This window comes from Rhea americana, unplaced genomic scaffold (assembly GCF_003343005.1).
Source record: "Rhea americana isolate MKP2758 unplaced genomic scaffold, rheAme1 scaffold_57, whole genome shotgun sequence".
In the NCBI taxonomy this organism is placed as follows: Eukaryota; Metazoa; Chordata; class Aves; order Rheiformes; family Rheidae; genus Rhea; species Rhea americana.
The window spans coordinates 3,579,734-3,601,057 of record NW_028186723.1 but is presented as its reverse complement, the minus strand read 5'-3'; the positions used below and the strand labels follow the sequence as shown (position 1 = coordinate 3,601,057).

The 21,324-nt window shown below is 38.6% G+C and overlaps 1 protein-coding gene across 1 annotated transcript in view; it reads left to right on the top strand.

The window, feature by feature from the left end:
* Positions 1 to 19,464, top strand: part of HSPA12A (heat shock protein family A (Hsp70) member 12A) — a 43,409-nt gene extending 23,945 nt beyond the window's left edge. The window contains exons 6-11 of the mRNA XM_085319096.1: positions 5,488 to 5,659; positions 8,620 to 8,706; positions 9,299 to 9,403; positions 10,487 to 10,745; positions 12,623 to 12,726; positions 14,222 to 19,464. Of these exons, the coding sequence (XP_085175222.1) occupies positions 5,488 to 5,659; positions 8,620 to 8,706; positions 9,299 to 9,403; positions 10,487 to 10,745; positions 12,623 to 12,726; positions 14,222 to 14,856 (1,362 nt within the window). The 3' untranslated portion in view covers positions 14,857 to 19,464. The remainder of the gene's footprint in view (positions 1 to 5,487; positions 5,660 to 8,619; positions 8,707 to 9,298; positions 9,404 to 10,486; positions 10,746 to 12,622; positions 12,727 to 14,221) is intronic.
* Positions 19,465 to 21,324: the final 1,860 nt, after the last annotated feature.

Below are 21,324 nucleotides of genomic sequence, written 5' to 3'. Positions count from 1 at the left end.
CCCTGCCAACGCAACTTCCCCTTATAAGCCTCTGTGATGCTGCTGTGAATCTTTCCCCATGTTGCTCATCTTCTTTCCTGGCATTCTCTTTCTCTGTAATTAGATCTCAGCCATTTATTTGTGACAACCCAGTTTGATGCCATGGAACTGGAGAAAGTGTTAGCTAGTGAAAAAGGAGGAGGATTAGAGAAGAGCTCACTTACCAAGGCACTAAGTGGATGGCCTTATCGTGAAGCCGTTAACACAATGACCTGATTAGTTTAAACAGTATAAATTTCACAAGGCACTTAATTTCCAACTGCTGTTTTGTGTTGCTTTGATTCAGTTACACAATACTTTCTCTATGCAGGCTGTGCAGTTTTTAACTTGCAATTGTAGCTTTCTTATTGTTACTAATTATAAGAAATATCTTAAAAAATACACAAAGATTGATGTTGATTCTTGTTGATAAGCTTCTACTTATTTGGTTGAATGATGTTTTCTTGAAGACCTTCACTTCCTAATGAACCACAGCTTAAGCAGGGTTTKCCAGCCCTGTTTTAGACTATTCTTTCTTCACACTACCTCAGGGATATGAAAGTCTAATTTTAGTACATGCAAACTAATGTAAATATTTCCCTTTTGGATGGAGAAAAGTTCTTGAAAATTCTGTGCAAGACAGTACAGCATTTTTACTGTTGCTGTTGTGCTCTTGCTGTAGTTTTGTTCTCCATAGTTGGCGATTTTTCATGATCTGTTTTCCACAACAAGCTAGACCTATGCAACTATGTGCATATGTGTATACCTTCCTGCCTATATGTCATCAGCCAAATTAGATAGAAGGGTAGAAGCCTCAGAGCTCATTGAAAATAGGCAGCTGCATACAGGAAAGCATTGCTGTAAGTTCCTTGACAACACAAAAAGCTGTAGCGGGAGCTCTCAGCCCTCACATCAGTCAATCACGAGGCTTCAAAAGTTTCACTACTTAGGAAGCAAGTTTGGCTTTGAGGTTTTTTGACTGAAGGAGAAGTGTGTGTGTGTACAAGAGAGAGAGGGATAGACACACAAAGATAGCACACATTTCTAGGGCAGATAAAGCTCAAGGTGGTAAGGATCAATATGAAAAGTATGTGACTTACTCCAGTTAATATCCAATTCTAATAATAAATTAGAATTGTGAATTCAACAGATGGAATACTATTTTCTGTACATGCTTTTTTGCACTAATGAAGACCTTAGTGTCAAGTATTCTGATGAGTTTTATTGCTCAGAGAAACTAGTATACTTCATTTCAGCATGTTCTTCTGTGTTATGGATCATAGTGCTCCTGCATTTTGTTGTTTGCCTGCAAAAAGATGCCTAACATATCTTTGTCAAAATAGAAAAAAAGGAAAGCTAACTGTTGCTTATAGTAGTTTAAAAAGATAGGAACTGCATTTTGTGTTCGCATACCTTGTGAATGATGATGTGTTTTCTAATATGCCATTCAGTTTGAGTCAAGTGCTGTGTAACAAAGAAGGCCTAGCAGAGGTAGCATTCTGCTGGCTGCGTTGTAAGATACACCAGCGTGGCACGCTGAATGTTGAAGGGTCTAATTATGGTGGCTTTCAGAGATGGGAGCCTTTCATGAAAGGCTAGCTCATGGCTTTCTGTGTGCCTTTTTAAAAGACTCAAACTACACACAATATTGTACTACACTGCTGTCTTTCAGGTCGTAGGTGTTACAGTATTTAAAAACCTTAAATGTGAATTGTTCCTTTCATCATGCATCACAATGTAGCATGTGAGTGTGGATTTTGAAAGTATCATTTTTAATCTGTAGTAATAATGCTTCTGCACATTGAATGAGTCAATATTAATGAGTTCTCTGGAGATACTCTGAATGTAGCGACACTGAGCTACAGTCCAGATATCAAAATCTGTTAGTTCTGAATTAGTGTAACACTTAGCAGCCTACAGTTTTGAGGAGTGTATTTATGGTCAGCTATATAGCTCTATCTCATGTGGGTGATGTATCTTAATGGCCACAGCAGCAGAGCTAGTGTGGCAGGTTAAGAATTTGCCTGTGTCTAGGTGTCAAATTATGTATGCCACGTAACTTGAGGCTTGGAGCATTCTCAGGTATGCTGTTGATGGTGCATCTTTTTGATTGAATATTAGTACACTGGGACTAACTCAGATATCTGTTTTTACCAGAGCAGATGAAAGTCTGAGAGTCCCCTTATAGAAGTATGATATCCTAGTGCTCACACAGATGAGCAAAGTGAGCACTGTTTGGGGTAGGCTTTTAAAGCAGTTCTTCTTGTCCTGTTCTCTGGTTCTTTCAGGTATATAATGCAGGAATCTTTTGGAAATAAATTAATTTTTAAGAATTTTTTCATACTAACAAAATTTTTGCATTTCTGTGCTGAGTTTTATGCATTAACATTCTTGGAAAAACTGCTGCCTGTTTCCTTCATGTTTCATAAGTGACTAGGTTTTTGCTGATCCTGAGTGACTGGAATATCAATACAGAGTCAGGACATAGGTCTGTAACGTAGTCCTAGGCAGAAGCAGTGTACCACTGCTAGAGTGTTCTACATAAACAATGTCTGTGGGATTTAACTTCAGGTCTACCTCATTCAAACCTGCTAACTACTAAATCGCCACTCCTAGTTACACTAGTACTTAGGCAGCAATGCATGAGGGTATGTATGAATATAAAATATAGCAAATTCCCAAACTTTTATGGCTCAAGACTTTTAGCRAATGCTTCACCATTTGTTTGTGTTGGCCACATGTTGTTTTCATTCCTCTTTCTCTGCACACTCAATGTTTTTCAACATTGACTGTCTTTTTCTTCTTAGCTATAATGGTAATGGTATTGCATTTTGTCTTCATCTTCTCAGAGCTTGTATTAAAATAATCTCATTGCTCTGTTCCTCCCTAGCACTATGTGTGTGTGTTCACATTTCTTTCTCTTTCCCCTTCTCCCCATAGATGTGTCATTYTGTGTGGGTTTGTAGATATATATATATACAATAATATGCTATTTATAATACTCTGTGTAGAAATGCTGCATATACAATGTAGTATGTAAAGAGTCAATATTGTCCCTTAAATACAGGATGTCTTGTACCTTCTGCTGTACAAGATTTTTGGATTTTTGATATGGTCTTTTTTTTGGTATGAAATAACATTCTTCATTGTAACTGGGCCTTCAAACTCTATAAGGAAAGCTTTTTAACAAAAAAAAGGCCTTTCTTCATGAAATTCCATTAGGATCAGCTGTTCTTTGAACTGTGAAAAACTGTCATTTATTTTATCTTAAATGTATTCCTCAGGAGATACTTTGAGTATGCTATATCTAGACAGAAAAAATAGCAAGAATAGCATCTACTATACTGGAAGGAACTGAGAACATGAATTTGAATCCAACTACTGCAGGATAACTGCCTTCCTCTACTGAAGTGCAGGCTGCAATGTGAAAAGTTCATAGTACAGACTACTGCTGGAGGAGGGGAGCAATCAAATGTTATTGTTTACTGTTTTCCTTTGGGAATCTGAAGCAAAATACACCCCTGCTCCCCAACCCCTCCTCCCCAAAACAAACGAAGAAAACCCCAACCAGATGGCTTTGCAATTAATACAATTCTTCCCCCCCMCACCCAGGTTAGGAAATACCAATGCATTTCCTGTGTGTGCAACTTAGTTCTTGTCACCTCTGGGAATACTTTATGATGTAGTCTTTGGGTTTTAATATGCTTTAGCAATGAATTTATTTTATATTCTAACAACCAGCAATACCTATTTGAGTGCGTAGGCTGGACATGAAACCAAGAATTGTGTGTGTTACTAATGTATGCCCAATTCATTGAGCAAACTAAGCATGCTAAGGTTATCCACACTGATGGTGATTAAAACACTTGCTGCTCAGATTCAGAGCTCTTATAGGTCATGATAATGGATTTAATATATGTAAAAACTACAGCAGGGAAGTAGGGAACTCTCCAAGACAATATTGGATAGGACAACAAATAACTGACATTAAACTGCAGAAATAAAAATTCAGATTAGACTTCCAACAAAATTTTCAAAAGCAAGGACAATAAAGAATTGAGATTGTGGGAGGTACATTTTTGGAGGTCTTTAATATGTTAGATAAACAACTGTGAGGAAGGACCAAGAAAGAGTTGATTTATATCTTGARTGTTGCTCCTTCCAGTTCCACAAATTAAAGCTTTGTGTTTAGAAGAGCTCAGCTGGAAATACCTCGTGGTGGAGTGAGCTGGCATGTACCCAGCTTTGCTTGTGTTTAGTATATCTAGACTGGTTTGAGGACAATTYGGGCTTGTGCTAAGGCATAATTCAAGAACTTCATTCCCAGTAAAGCCCCAGCTTTACCTAAACCTGTACCTGTACACATGCTTGCGTGTAAATGGTATGATGGCAGGAAAGTCTGCTTGGACTAGTGCTTGACTGGTAGTCCTTATATATCTTGTAGGTTTGCTCTGGCAACTGTCAATCWGCATTTTCCAAACTTTGAAAGTTTGGTATGGAGAAATACAGGAGAAGGGACATGAAAACACAACTTTGTCAACTAATGTTCAATATTTTTCTCTAAGCTCCACTCTGGGAGTGATGTGGTTGTGTGAAAATTTGTGGCTTATTCAAAAATGTTGTGTTTGAAAATTCACTATCTAGAAAGCAAGTAGAAAGAATGACAATTAGTTTTACAGTTTGGGTTTATTTTTAGGCTTGTTCTCATTATATTTTACAAAATACGCCTTATTGTTGTGCTTTGAGTCTTTGAATACTGAGCATTTTGAAGCTATTATAAAAGAGGATGTGCCTAAAAGCAGTGGATTGAGGAATAACAAATGTTGTGTTTAAGACAAAAGATGCACTTTTAGTAAAGTGTATTCTACGTGCCTGGTAAGCTGTGGGGTGGGGAGACAGTCACTTTCAGCAAAGGTAACTAACTGGGGAAATTCTCCCCAGATAATGACCCACAATATATTTATGAGCAAAATTATCTGGGCTAATGCAATTCCAATTTAATCGTCCACTTACCCTATGTAATGCTAGGATATAAAACAAAGCATACTTAAAATATCATTGTGTGGAAAAGAGGCCAAAGATATTTCTTCATTTCTTAAAGGAGACTGGAGGCCTCTCTTAACAGGTAGATTCATGGATTAATTCGAGCTTTGGGCCGTTCATCATGGGTTTCAAAATGACTTTTCCTTTTCCACCTGTCACACACAGCTGATCAGGTAGACATTCAGCATGGTAAGCGCATGTGTATTTCTCTGTTTACAGCTTGTGAAGTTGTGACTATACATAGTAGGCAGGATGATTCCGAGATCAAGACATTTAGAAAATGGTAGCAGCTTCTTTGTGCGTTGAACTTGGAGGGATGGCCTAACTGACACTGAGAGCTGGGGAAACGCTTGTTCACTTGCTGGAAAGGGTCTGATAGGTTGCAGTATTTCCCACCCCACTTCTCTGATTAATTCTCTCTCACAGGCAGGAATGGCAACTCCTGAAAATCCTGAGCAGTTGATCATTGCCCTGGAACCTGAGGCTGCCTCTATCTACTGCCGAAAACTTCGCCTTCACCAGATGATAGACCTGAGTAGTAGGGCACCTGTTAATGGTTATAGCCCAAGTGACACAACTGCAACTGGATTTACACAGGGTACTTTTTCTATTAACTCACTTTAGATTCTTATGCCTAAATGTGCATTGCTCATTAGGGCTGTTTTCTTACCATTTCTTGTCTTTACTCTCTTGAAATATTTCAGGCTAGCATCAATTTGCTTTTAACATATTATTTCATTGTTTACTGTAATTAGACTAGCTTACATATTGATCCAGCAAACAAGTTTGCACACACTTAATTTTTCACATGCAGGTATCTCCATTGCCTTTATTGGGATGTTGTGAGACTCTTCTAGAGATTAAAATTAAAGAGAACCATAGTATTTACAGATCAGGAGCTTTTTTTTTTTTGCCTTAATTAAAATTAATACTTTATGATTGGGTCAATTTTTATCTTAAGTTGGAAACAATTATGTGTTCAATTTGCTTCATTACTGGATGTGTTATACACCTGGGTCTGCAGTGAGACTTCTTAGTTTGAGATGTTCTTCCAGACTTTTTGGCAGATAGTGCTTTGCGATGTCATCCCTATGAAATACTTAGTGTTAATTACTAGCAACACTAAGAAAGCACAGCACTGGAATTCAGCAATGAATTTATCTACATGTTGAAAATAAACTAAATACTGCACTTCTAATTTATTGGAACATGATTGGTTGCTAATAATCAGTATTAGAAGATTGACTTACAGTGAGGGACAGAGATTGGACAACAGTTTAAGTCACTTGGCAAAAGATCCTTCATCACCAAACATTTTTGAGCTTAGCTGAGACTGGAGGGGAAAAAGAGGAATGGGAGGAAGCAGCAGTATGGTGTAATCATAGCATAACAGGTCATATGTTCTGTTAATGTGAATTATTGTTGTTGTACTAACAGCAGTGGTGGTGTGCCAATCTATTCCAGAGAGAATGTTTCAGAATTATTTGTATTTCATCACATTTAGTAAAGCAAACCAGCATAAGCAAATGGAATATTAAGCTAGTAAAGCCATCCTGTACTGGATGGGGGTTTTTTTTGGTCAGACTGACTCATCATGTCATTTTATCATATCCATGCACCTACTAGCTAGCAGTTGTCAGATGTGTTCAGTGTTACAGAGGCCCACACCAGGCACAGAATACAATTCCTCTGCAGTCCCCTCACATTCCTTCCTCTGTGTTCATGTTTTGTACCATTCCTCTTCCATGTGATTTTCTGTGTACTCTCTTTCTGGCTCTGTGGGGATTTGTCTCTAGGAAAGTAAATTATCAATGGAAAGAGTTTCTCTGATTAAGGGGGTYTTGAAGCTGAGTAGGAGCTGTTTGACAGATTTTGGGATTCTGCTAAAGGGTCTTTTCTTGGACAGAGGGTTATTGTTCTCTTTCTTGACTTCGTAAGGTGAAAGCCATTGTTGATGAGAAAGATTAATTAAAACAGAATTAGTCAAAATTAAGGAAAACAAAGTTTCAAGTGAATTAATTTGGGATTGGATTTAAAATTTCATATAGACGTGGCAAGGACCCAAGAAAAGCTGGGAATGGATTAAGAAGGAAAATCCTTTAAACATAAACAGAGAGAAGCACTTCRAGGACCATATTGTTGCTGTGAAGTCAAAACCAAAATTTTACTCTTCATAATGGCTGGGTTAATTTTACTTCAGTCATTGTTAAAGACTGGATCTTATGTTCATGTTATTGCCCACCGAAGTGAAAGGACTCCTGCTGACTTCTGTGGGCTCCATGTCAGGCCCTTTCTTGGACCTATTGCTTGTTCTGTCATGGAATACTTCATCACTTATGCTCTTGGTATGTGCTGCTTAGTCAGTACTGTGAGGCTTGCATGGCTTGTCTGCATCATAGCGTCTTCGTGGAAGGAGTATCCACAAAAGTAGAGCTTCTGCTCTTCTTCTAGTGGTAGAAACCAGAAGAAAAATGCATTCAGCAATTTGCATGCTTTTATTTTCAGAAAAAAATGATATTTTCCTGCATTACATTTGCATTTCTTTCTGCAGTGTTTTATCTGCCTTTAAGGTGAATGAAAATTACACAAGAAATGATATTTTCGTTGTCCAGATTTATGAAGAAGCTTAATAGCAAAGGCTACTCTTCACAGAATGTTTTGCATTTTTAAATGTCTAAGTAGAAATTAATATTTATAAATTAATTTATAACAGTGTTATTAGATTATACTTAATTTTTAATTTGTGTGTAGCTAAATTATTCTGTGCCAGTGTCCTCTGCATATTTATAATAGGCCAAATCTTAGTTATTAGTCAAGGAAAGATATAATTGATTTGCTTAAGAAAGAACTGCACTATTAGGTTTTGCTGTGCAGACTATAGCTAAAAGCAGGATTTCCATACATAAAGGTCAAAATAGATATTAATGTCTTTAATTGCGTCCAGGTGCCTCTGTCCTGGCTGAGTTAACAGAGACTCAGACTTGGTTATCTCTTTGGGCCTTAAAAAGTTATGAAACTGTGAACTGATGTTTTTGGATACTTGTTTTGAGACAGGCTGAAAGGTCATGACTTAAGGGCTCCAAAGGTATCCTTGGCTGAGCACCCAAAATCAGTAGTAGAAAATCTTGAATTTGCTCTGCTCTTCCTGGAAACATTTAGGAAACTGTCAGTCTCTTGTGGGCTAGGGCTGCCACCTTGTGGCAAAAATACTCTTAGCATGGCTGGCGACTGGGACACCTTGTTTCAGGCTGCATTTTTAAAACCAGAATATAAAAAATAAGTCTGGTAAGGAAGGACTTGTTTGGGGGTTTCATATTAGCCCATTGTTTTTAATCCAGTTACTATCAAGGAAGAACAGAATGTCTAAAAAACATTTTTTCCCTTTCTAGGAGTAATGTTACATTCTCAATGCTAAAGCAGTAGTTTTTGTTCATCTGTTCTATTATCAAGTGATACATAGAGATATCTTATCTGGCTTGCATTTGCTTCCTGTATTGTATGTTATCAATTTGTTCATGACATCTTATATGCAGTAATTTTCTTTCTCTCAATGACTAGCTAAGGAACACGTCCGTCGTAATCGACAGAGTCATACCTTTTTGGTGGAGAATGTCATAGGGGAGATCTGGTCTGAACTGGAAGAAGGTAGTGTCCTTTCTTGAATGATTTTTTCTCCTTTGGGTTTTATATTGTGGGTGAACATTGCATTTCCCACAAATCTGCTGTGTTCCTTAGGGTTCTCAAGCTGATTATAAATAGAAAAAAATAAAAGTACATGTGCTGCTCTTAGTTACCAGGGATGAGCTGCAATTCTACATGCTCTAGCAAAATATGGCTTTTTAAGTAGATGATAGATAGGAATCCAGGTTTTAAAATATAGACTAGAACAAATTTCCTTAGAACAGGCCTTGTATCTATGCCATAATAGTAATTTGGAATTGGTACACCAATTGGTACACCATACACTAGAATATACCAGTAGCATAAGCAGTTCCATTAATTCACTATGGCACTCACCTATGCTAAACTGCTAGCTTTTGTCATCCAAATTTCATATTTATTATCAATCACTACATTATAATTGCTAATAATGATCAAATTTTCAGTGTGGATATCCATGACTCCATGTAAGCCATCATCTCTGATGGTGATAATGTCTACAAGAAGTTTTCATAGCAATATCCTGTTGTGTTAATGCTGATGAATATATCACTTGCCTGTTCCTGTTGCAAACCAGGTGATCGTTACATCGTCGTTGACAGTGGAGGAGGCACAGTGGATATGACTGTTCATCAGATCAGGCTCCCTGAAGGGCATCTTAAGGAACTGTACAAGGCAACAGGTAAATGACACCTTCACTGATTGCTTTTTTTTGTGTAATATTTTGATGTGTCATTGAAGGTAATCTTTATTACCTTCATTTACCACTACATTTAATTAACAGTTCTTCCTGAAATAAGATCAGCATTCAAAATTATGATAACCTAACTGCTGGTCAGTAGACAAGGGTAAATTATGTTATTCTTCTGACACTTTGGGATGGTAAACCTGACTTTGAGAGGGTAAGAAACTGTAACCTCCTTTGTTACTCATTCTCTGCCATGGTCCTGGTCTGACTTCTGCTAACAGTCATCATCTCCCTCCCCTTTCACAGGTCACCTGTATATTGCTGCTCTGTTCAGGTATTTCAAGATATAACATAGAAATAAAAATAGCTGAGTGTCATAACAGKATCCTTGTAAAGTGACTGTTGGCACAACCAAATTTTCCCCAAGTTTAAGGGGAAGGTAATATATTCCAGTAATTTCACAGGCAGTGTAACAAGTAGGGTACACCATTCCCTTGGAAAAATGCACAATGATTAGTCCACAACAAAGATGCAAAATGCAATTCCTTGAATGATATTCCTTTCCTGAACTCCAGATCCACTTGGAATTGGTCCTGTGCCAGTCTGTTAACCACATGGCAGCCTCTATTTATTGCTGTGCCTCTGTATTACTGAGCTAGTCCTCCGGTATATGGTACTTTGCTGAGCATTCTCAGTCTTGTTGGCTGCAGAACTGCCACTGGAAAGAAGCTAGTAAAAGCAAGCAGGACATTGTACATCAAGTCCATCTATTCCTGAACACAAGTCCAACCTACATCTTCTCATATGTGGATAAGGAGGCAGTTTCCTCTGCTTCTAATAAAAATGTTTCTCTGTCKTGTGGTCGTAGTACTGCAATGGTGATGATGGTGTAGGGGTAAAAGTATGGCAAAGGTAAATTATATTTTTATTAGATCAACTGATATCTTTACAAAAGGTACCTCTTTCTGTATACCTCTCTATGCTATGAAATTCTTACTAGTGCCAATCTGATGTATATATGGTGAACTTAAAATCTAGGAAGAAGAATATTAAAGCTGTATTTTGTCTGTGATACAGGTGGGCCATATGGTTCTTTAGGTGTGGACTATGAATTTGAAAAGCTCCTGTGTAAAATATTTGGAGAAGATTTTATTGAACAATTTAAAATCAAGCGTCCTGCTGCCTGGGTAGATCTGATGATAGCATTTGAGTCCCGTAAAAGGGCAGCAGCTCCAGACAGAACCAATCCACTGAACATTACTCTGCCTTTCTCCTTCATTGACTATTACAAGAAGTTTCGAGGTCACAGTGTAGAACATGCCTTAAGGAAAAGCAAGTGAGTAGATGTTTRAACCTAAATAGATGCAAAATTAACAACTGACTGTGAAGACAAATAATTAAAATATCCTAATTACATGTGGACTAAAAGATAATAATGTAAAAATGTAAGATATTAATGAGAAAATAAGATTGCCTGAAGTATGGTTTCTAGAATAAGAAGTTCTAATCAATCTCTTGCACAAGCTTTTCTGTACAGGACTGTCCCGGTATTGCTTTCTTTGACTTTCATTAGACTATCATTCACAGAATCACAGGATGGTTGAGGTTGGAAGGGACCTCTGGAGATCGTCTAGTCCAACCCTCCTGCTCAAGCAGGGTCTCCTACTAGGTTGCCCAGTGACCCATTAAGTCACTTTCCTGAATTTGACCATGTATTTCAAGTCATTTATTTATTGATTTTATTTCAGAATCAAGCACAGATGATTCTTTTAAAGTCAGTTCTGTTTTGCTAAGTACTCACTTAAACCGAAGACCCATTTCGTCAATGAGCGAGTAATAGAGTAAGAGAGTCAGAGATAACAAATAGAGAATTTAGATGCCAAAAGTTAATTACTGAGAATGATAATTGGTAGAAGCCTGAGCCTTGAAATTAATCCAGGATCATGAGACACATAAATCTATCCATAATATGGATATATTTATGAGCAATGCAAGATCATAGGTAAAAACATATGCTATTGCACAGAGCTGGGCAAAGTGAATGTATTCTTATTTTGCACTGATGGCAGGACTTTTCCTCATAATATTTTACTAGTTAGATCATTTGCTCAGCAGATGGGGAGATATAATCCCCCTGCTACAGTTTTAGTTCATGACTGTCAGTTTCAAGAAAGCACTCTAAAAGACAAGATCATGGGTTACTGCAGAAAAGGGAGTAAGGAGAAGGTAGAAGTGGACAATTTGCGTCTTTTGAAGTTCTGCTAATGATGGCTAACGCCATCAAAGAGAATAAACCAGAGAGCGCATGAATCTGAAGCAGAATGCTTGGGACCTGAGAGCAGAAGACATGCTATTTAATACTTGACATTGGTCTCTTCCTGCATTTTTTTCTATTGAATGTTAAATATAGCATGCAGGCTGAAACTTCTGCATCTCTTTCTAACTGTCATTTAGTAAAAACCTAAATGACTTGGATCCAGCCTCAGAGTCACTTCCTAAATGAGACTTAAGCTCTGAAATCATTTTCAAGATTTCTGGAACTATAGCTCATCACAAGACCATCTCCTTCTTGTTAGTAGTCTTAATGGTGCCTTTTAGAGGGAGTACTAAACATTCCCCACAAAATAAAAGGGAATTAGGACAGTAGAGGATAGAAAGAGTGTAAAGGTGATATATATACATGAATGAAAAGGATATTATCAAGCTATAACTGGTTTTTGAATGTGGATCAATGATGGAATAACATATGCCTATATTAATTTAACAAACATGCCTCTCATTAAAAAGCTGTGCTCCCTTCTGCCTCCTGAGATTTCCTGTACACTTGCTTGTTTTCCTTGTGTGTTTCCAGTGGCTTTGGCCTGCTGCTGCTATAATGTAAATGTTGCCCTTCTGGGGATGAATCAGTGCTGTTTCAGATGAGCAGGCACTGGACAGACCRGCAGCTATTTCAAAAGGCAGTTGAGCATTGGTAATGCTATAGGAAGCAATCAGGCAAAGAAAACAACAATTAAACAAGAAAAAGAACAAATCTCCCTTGAAATTTTACTTTGCTCAAGTTGTCTTGAGCCTGGGGTGAGGCCAGGTTCTTTCCCCCAAGCAAACAACATGCAAAATCTGTAAACTCATTCATTTATGTGTCTTGCAGGTGCTTGGCTATTTCTTACAACTAGATTAATTATTTTAATGTCCTTCTTCACTATTATTTTCCAGTGTGGACTTTGTGAAGTGGTCCTCCCAGGGAATGCTGAGGATGAGCCCTGATGCAATGAATGCTCTTTTCAAACCTACAATAGACCAGATTGTTCAGCACCTTAGTATGTATCTGTGTATAATCCCACTTTCTACCTGAGCTGAGACTGAAGCTTCATTTGCCTGTTTCAGACCAGCAGCTGGAATTATAGTCAAACAACCCAGCTAGGCAAGGAATCTAGTTCTGAAACTTGTAGTGCTCTACAAAGTAGTCAGGAAAGTAATTTCAAGTAGGGAACATCACTTAAATACATTCTAGTACAAGTTCTTGAGTGTGATTCAGTCTTGTTGCTGTCTAAGCTTAAATTATTCTGTATATCCAGGGCTGCAAGCATTCAGAAAGCTGAAGTGTACTGATTAGCCCAGATCCTACTTTTCTTTTTCCTGTTTCTGGAAAGAACTAATTAATGCCAGAGACATAATTATGTTTCTGATTATTCCTGTTATTAAGACCTCTAGTTCATTTCTCATCAGTGGGTGGACTTATAAAGTCACAGTTTTTTCATAGCTGCCCAAATCACTGACATCTCTAAAACACAAATAATAAGTGATGCATCTTGGTAAAAGTTTTTCCAGGCATGGATTAAGCACTGCTGGATATATTAGTCCAGTAATAGAAAGTGACATGCGTTTATTGTGAAATTAATTACTCAAACTCTGCCTCATGGAAGACTTGGTTGTATCAAGTAGAGTATACTATATATGCTGAGCATGGTATTATTACCTATGCATTACAAAGCACTAATTGAATTGTATTTGGAATACAGTATCCAATTTTGGTCTTTCTATATGAGGAATTATTAGGTAAATTTGAGAGGATACAACTTAAGATAAAAAATATAGAACAGCTTATATGTGAGCAGGAAGGAATAGTTTGRATAGACATCTCAGTCATGCTGCCTCAGTTATTTAAATGAACTAAGAGTGAGCCTTAGTTGATGTTGAGTGATGAAACTATTTGCTTTTTTGTAACTAAAGGATGTGGGCTTAAGCTAAGAGGGAACATCTGTAAAAAGGCAAGGAGGTATTATTTTGCAGAGGGTACACATTGTGGTTAAGATGGTAGGGTCCAGAACAGGAAGTGAATTTAAAATTGGATTAATTCTGTGGAATGCAGTAAAGGGTCTTTGAATCAGTTAAGTTTGGGAATATCTCATTGTTACTTGCAGTGACAAGATGACATCCATTCCTTTGCCACATGAATTCTGACTGGCAAGATTTCTTTGCAAATAACTGTGCATCTCCCTTTCGTAGTTCAAATTAAATAAAAATTATGTTTAGGAAGCCTGAGTGCCACTTCTCCTTCAGAAATATCCTATGATTTCTAATAAGTTTCTATTCACAGGCATTGCCCCAGTGAAAGACAGAATGGACAAGACCGTAGCCTCTTCTGTAGAAGAGGAAGTAAAGCTGAAGTGGAACTAGTGCATGCTAAGTGTGGTGGAGTGGGCATAGAGTCCCTCAAAACATGTGGCACTTTCAGATCTTGTGTATATTAGGATATTACAATTTTCACCTTGCCATAAGGCAAAAAACCTAATGGCCTTTGTTTCTGTTTAGGTGATGTGTTTGATAAACCGGAAGTGACCAATGTCAAGTTTCTGTTTCTGGTGGGTGGCTTTGCTGAATCCCCCTTACTTCAACAAGCTGTCCAGAGTGCTTTTGGTTCCAGATGTCGAGTCATCATCCCTCAGGATGTGGGGCTCACTATACTCAAAGGAGCTGTCCTCTTTGGTCTAGACCCTGCTGTCATCAAAGTGCGACGTTCCCCTCTCACCTATGGTGTTGGGGTGTTGAATCGGTTTGTGGAAGGGAAACATCCACCAGAGAAGCTGCTAATCAAAGATGGCACGCGCTGGTGCACTGATGTTTTTGACAAATTTATCTCAGCTGACCAATCTGTAGCCCTTGGAGAAACTGTGACACGCAGTTATACACCTGCAAAACCTTCTCAGTTAGTAATAGTGATCAATATCTACAGCTCAGAACAAGATAATGTGAGTTTCATCACAGAATCTGGAGTGAAAAAGTGTGGCACCCTTCGCTTGGATCTCACGGGAACTGATGCTTCAGTGCCAAACCGACGGGAGATCAAAACACTCATGCAGTTTGGGGACACTGAAATCAAAGCCATAGCCATTGATGTTGCCACTTCTAAAAGTGTCAAAGTTGGTATTGATTTCTTAAACTACTAGCAGTCCGTTTTCACCACCATGGCCTGTTCGTGAGACTGTTCTTCCACTATTTCATTTTTTGACATACATATATCATGTAATCAACTTGAATTTCAGCAGGCTAGATGAGGACAGCCAGTAGGTAGGGATATGTCATGTTTGTGACCTTGGATGACCAAAGGCTGGATCTTAAAAGACCCTTCAAAAGTTTGGGGAGCAAAAGTTCCAGAGGTAGTAAAAGTTCCTGAGTTGCTCAAGCATGCTTAAAGCCCCACCATTTTTAAGTAATGCTGATTGTTGTTGGTTGTTAAAGATTAGTTAAAAGATATAAAATCATTATGTCTTTGTTGTGCCCTGCTTCCTCTTCCTCCCTAGAAACACTCACCAATTCACAGGGTGGTTGTAGGGATTATCTGTATGAACAGCACCATCCTCTGAAAAAATTACTAGCTTACAGTCTTCTTTTGTTCTCTTGATTTTGCCCTGTACTTTCAAAACTTTAAATGCTGAAAGCCAGACACTTAATGAATAGAAAATGAGTTTCATAATTTCTGAGATTCCACTGAAAATAAAATCCTTAGAATCCTTAAAATTAGATTTAAAATACAAAAATATAATATATAGGGTGCCTAATATTAACTGCTCCGTTTTGGAAATAAAGCCTCTTTGTTAAAAGCTCTTAGAGCTAGCTTTGAGTCTGATCAGCCAGCATTGTTCTCATTTATACTTTGGAAAATTATTAAAAACAAACCTATTTTCCTTTAAGGCTATTTTAAACTTTTTTTTTTTAGTCTCCATCTGAAATCACAGAATCACAAAATAGTTCAGGCTGGAAGGGACCTCCATAGATCAACTAGTTCAGTCCACCTGCTCAAAGCAAGGTCAACTAGAGCTGATTGTTCTGGACATTGACCAGTTGGGTTTATGAATATCTCCAAAGTTGGAGACTCCACAGCCTTTCTAGGCAACCTGTTCCAGTGTTTGACCACTCTCGCCAAAAAAAAAAAAAAGATTTTTTTTTGTTTAAATGGAATTTCTTGTATTTCAGTTTGGCCCATTACCTTGTCTGTTTACTGGATACCACTGAGAAGAGTCTGTCCCCATCTTCTTTATGCCCTCTTATGAGGCATTTATACACACTGGTAAGATCCAACCCCTCCTTCCCTTCCCTCCCCCCCAAGCCTTCTCTTCTCCAGGCTAAACAGCTCTCTCAGCTTCTCCTTGTATGTCACAAGCTCCAGTCCCTTAATCAGCCTTTGGGCCCTTTATTGGACTAGCTTGAGTATATCCATGTCTCTCTTTTACTGGGGAGCCCAGAGGTAAACCCAGCACTCCAGATTGGGCCTCAGCAGTGCTGAAGAGAGGGGAAAAATCACCTCCTTCAACATGCTGGCAACACTGTTCCTAATGCAGCCCAGGATGCTGTTGGCCTTTGCTGCAAGGAGGGGCACGTTCCTGGCTCATGTTCAACTTGCTACCAAGACCCTCAGGACCTTCTCTGCCAAGATGCTTTCCAGTCAGTCAGCCTCTAGCCTGCACTGGTGCATGAGGTTATTCCTCTTGAGATGCAGGACTTTGCACTTCCCTTTTATGAACTTAATAAGGTTCCACTCTGCTTGTTTCTCCAGTCTCCCTGTGAATGGCAGCACACCGATCTGGTCTATCAATCACTCTTCCCAGTGGTTGTATTTTTTCTTGTTAATCTCTGTGTTAATTTTTGGAAATACAGTAAGCTGATGGCTGTCCAGGAAGTTTTAAACAATTTGAAGGGGAGAAAATGTCCAGATCAAAAGAATAATAACTTACTTTGAGTAGCAAGCATTTTAATAATGGAAAATATATTTCTGTGTTGAGTTAACTTGCACTGAAGTGGAAGACAGAGGCCAGGAGAACAAAACTACAAAAAGGATTAAGTAGATAAAGCATTCCTTAAGTAGCTAGGGGCATGCAACTATACTACAGGGGGAGTACAATGATGGTCCCAGTAAGATCTTGCTTACCAAATAATAACTTTCTAGAAATATTTTCTGATGCATATTCACCTGGAGAATTTCTTCTAGAGCTGACAGTTTTTATTTTGTAAAATCCTACAAGTAGGTAACTTGTGAAACCCTGGATCTCTATCTGCCATGAACTGACAGCTTCTAATGCAAATCCAAATCCCTATTCAAATTTGCAGACTGATACTAATCTGTAGAATCACCCCCAAATGCTGACACTTTCAAAGCTTTTATACAGAGTTGATTACCTGCTGGAATTCATTACATTTTTGAAACTTTGCAATGTTAGCTGTTAAACTTAACCTTCCTTTCTAATAAGTTGAGCATGAGTTAAAGCCATTACTGACACTTTTGGGAAATAAAAGTTTTATCAATTACTTCACTAATTTACATTCCAATTCTGCACTTCAGATTTCTATGTTTAACCTAGAGTTTTGCCACAGTAAAGAGTGCAGAACTAGCTGGCCGCATTTTGCTCTTGAATTTTGTGTCTCCTGCAGAATTCCTGAGTAGAATGTGAAAATAAATGTTTTGCATTTGGTTAATTAAAAAAAAAAAAAAGAAAAAAAGACGACTATGGAGAATGCTAGTCACTGTATCTGGCTGGATACTTTCTATAATTACAAAGTATGCTTGCTAGCATTCAATTTCCTGCTGCCTGCTAAATGCTTTAAAAGCTAAATATTAGAATTTTTTGTGTGTTGCTTTCCATGGTTTACAAACAAGAGAAACTTTAAGATGAGTTATGAACAATATAATTTTATGTATATACAATATTTAAATATTGTACAGACTCTTTCTTTCTACAGTGCTATTTTCTTGTATGAAAATGCTCTTTGCCTCTGTTGAATTCATTCAGCTGTTAATTTTAAATAACATAGTTTTTCAGTCAGCTTCCATAATTATAGGCTTTTAAAGATGGTAAGATATGAAATGTAAAAGGCTGATTTTATAATAATAAGAAAAAAATGCCTGTGTGTCAGAGAATACAGCGTTCTTCCTGCAATGCAAGTCATACCAGTTAAGCATATTACATGGATGCACTAGTATGTTGGTAGGATTTTCATTGCTTTGTTTCAGATGGTCACCCTTCCATTTCTAACAGTTCATCATAATAATGGATGAATTCTCCTGTAAAATCATGTTAAAATTTAGAATGTATGATCTGGATATACAGCTTCTTTAACACTTTTTTTTTTTTTTTTTTTTTTTTTTTTTTCTTCTCTGATTAAAAATTATACTTGTTAAAGCCAGGCAATAATGACTTATAGTAGCTGCAGATCAGGTGCAATGGAAACTGCTAGTCTATCAGTGCCCATACACAAAGTTCCTACAGAAAAGCAGGCTTCCGTATCTTTGCATTCTGCATTTCACTGAATGGGTCTGTTCTACACACACTTGTTTCCAGTATATTCGTGGCCTTAAGTTAGGGCAAAATTTGGTCTAGTAAACTTTTGGTTATGTGGCTGCACCTTGACTCCCCTCTCCTTCAAAGAGGAGACCCAGTACAGATCATGTGGCTCGTGATTTTTGTGCTGTTTTCAGCCTGTTGGCAGTGAATAGTAACAGTAGTTTCTGCAGCTCTTCAGAAGTGTAGTTTTCGAACAGTAGTGATTTTCTGCACTTTTGTATTCACCTTTTATAAGATTCTATGTGGATCCAAGCAGGGTTTTGTTAATTAAATGATTCTGCTGTAACTGTAAAATGTGAAGATTTGGCATATTTTTGCACTTCCTCATTACCAAGCTTACCTTTGCAGAACAGGGAACTACTGAGCAAACTCCCACCTGACCTCATTGACCTCTTTACACCCAAGAATGGAAAATTAGCTTGTTTCTCTAGTGAATTAGAATAAGGAAGTAGAATGTTATGCTATTGTCTGTAGTCTGTAACCCTGTTGAACAACTTTATATGGTAAGTGACATACAGATGCCCGATTTGATAGTGAAGGTTGCTAGGCTATGAAATTAATATGAAATTTATTAGGGAATGAGTCATTTTTAGAATAGTAATTCTGTAACTATAGCAAGATATTCCTGCAGAGCATTTTTTCTGTAGGGATTTCAGATGGCATTGGGCAACTTAGTGTTGATAAGGCCTGCTATCCTTAGGCAAAACAAGCAGCCTTGACAGAAGTTTTTCTTGAGCAGCAACTTGTAAGTGTGGGTCAAAGTTACATGGCTCCAGGCTGAAAGTTAGCAGCTAATTGTGATAGAATTAGAATTCTAGAATTGTACTAGAATCTGATAAACGTACAGTGATGGTTATAACAGGTAATATTGATATGTTCATACCACTGTATATGTATATACAGGAGTTTTAATGCATTATTATGAGAAGGCTAATTATATATTGCAGAGATTTAATCACCAAGATAAGCTGCGTATTTATAATATGAAGTGGCTTAAGCGGCTGAATAGTTTAAAAGTTGTTGGGCATAATGTCACAGTACTCACCTGCTTAAAATAGTCTTAAACTATATTATAAAATGARCCATTGTGGTCTTGTTCACCTCTGTGCAAGATAAGTTCAGATTTCACTGATGTTTGGAGCTGTTCACAAGTTGTCTGGATTGTATCTTGAGTGCTTGTGTCTTCAACCATGTCAAATAAAATATGATAAAACTAAATTTTATTTCTAGATGTTACTGTTTTTATGAAAAGCACTATAAAAAGTGAGAAAGGCTAAGTGGTTATACTTATGCACCTTCATATGCATAACTGAGCAAAAGCGATACCAACTGTACATGCTACATATCAGATTTTTTAAACTTGTTTGGATCTGTGGATACCTAGAGTCTTTGCCTAGAAGTTGCATGCCTCTGTGTAGTATATGCAGATCTTCAAACAATAGGCTGCTTCTTTTTCAGTTCACTTGTTTATTTCTTAGAGGGAGTCTGTGCCTGTGGTTGAAATCCACTGTCGGAGATCATACTCAAATTCCACAAAGTTTGTGTAGCTTTGAATAGGCTGTTTGTTGGGTTTAGACAATACCAAAAAAACAGATAACGTATTTTCTATAAGATACTATGAATCAGAATGAAAGAGCTGGGAAATGGAATATACTCAACACTGAGGACATACTGTTCTTGCCATTTCTTTAAGGCATTCTCTATAGAACTTTCATGTCAAGACATACGACAGTGCTGCTGATTTTCATTGTCATCTAAGTATTACTGTTAGAGCCTATTGAGAATAACTAGAGAAACATATAATAGCATGTGAGATGTAAAACACAAAACAGTATGTGACTGTCGATATTCCATAGTCACTGCCCACAGTGGCAGGTCTGAAGGAAGACACGTGTTCAGCAGAGGGTGAACATCTAAATGGTGTTCTCATCCAGGGTAAATGCGAAATTTTCATAATTAAAATCGAACAGTTCATCTTAAAAATTTATCACAGAAAGGATTTAAAGTACTTGCTCGAAGCATTGCCAGCGGGAGGAAGAGGGGAAGTATTTTTTAAAAAACTACGCAGATTTTTTAAAGAATACCAATGCATGAGTTTCTCTCCCAAGCCTTCCAGTTGCCACCAGCACCGACACATTTCCCCCCAAAATACTCCCGGGTACGTGCAGGCAGGGCCCTGTGAGGCAGCGAAGCCGGTGCCTTCCGCCTCCAAGGAAGAGACGGTGCGAGCCCACTGCTCTCTCGGGCAGGCCGCCGCCTGCCCTCGGCCGCGGGAGTTCCTAACGGCCGCGGGAGGGCCCAACGGCCGCCGGAGCGCGAGGGGCCCCGCAGCGCGCGGCAGGCCGGGCCAGGCCGAGGCGGGCGAGCAGCGCGGACGCTGTGCCGAGTAGGCGCCGCAGAGGGCAGGCGGGCGGGGGCGGCGGTGAGCGGGCGCTGGGCGGGCCGGCAGGCCCTCACGGGCGGCGGCCTGCCCCAGAGGGTGCCGCAGAGCTGGGAGCCCGGCAGGCCTCAAAGGGGTGGGGGAGGCAGGGCGGGTCGCGACAGCGGTTGTGCGCAAGGCCTTGCCGTAGGTGTCTCGAGGGGCACATATCCGCCTCTGTCGCAGCTGAGGAAGTGTGCGTGTGGATAGGTCCCACCGTGGCGAGAGGTTTTCGTGGGGAGTGCAGGCACCATCACTCCTGCGGCAGCTCCACAGCCTGGCCTCAGCCTCTTGTGCTACTGTTTATCACATTTGTGGATGATGAAGGAAATTAAAGACATCACTGTGCTGGTAGTGTTGACCATATCCTTTCTTTCTGCTTTATTTTCTGACCTAAGCTGTGACAGGAAGTATTATTCAACCCAGGTAATGTGCTAGAAACTAGATTCTTTGTAGCTTCTTTCCTCCTGCTTATAGAGTTAAGCATTTATTGCAAATTCTGTGTTGACACTTGAGTTTCTTATGGGAAACCTGTTGAACAGTTTTTGCTGTGTTTGAGAACTCGGTTCCCCCCTTTTTTTTCTTTATATTGATGCCTTAAAGGTAACTTTTTTGTTGTGATATAACATCTTTCTCTACAGAGTGATCCCTTTCCACTG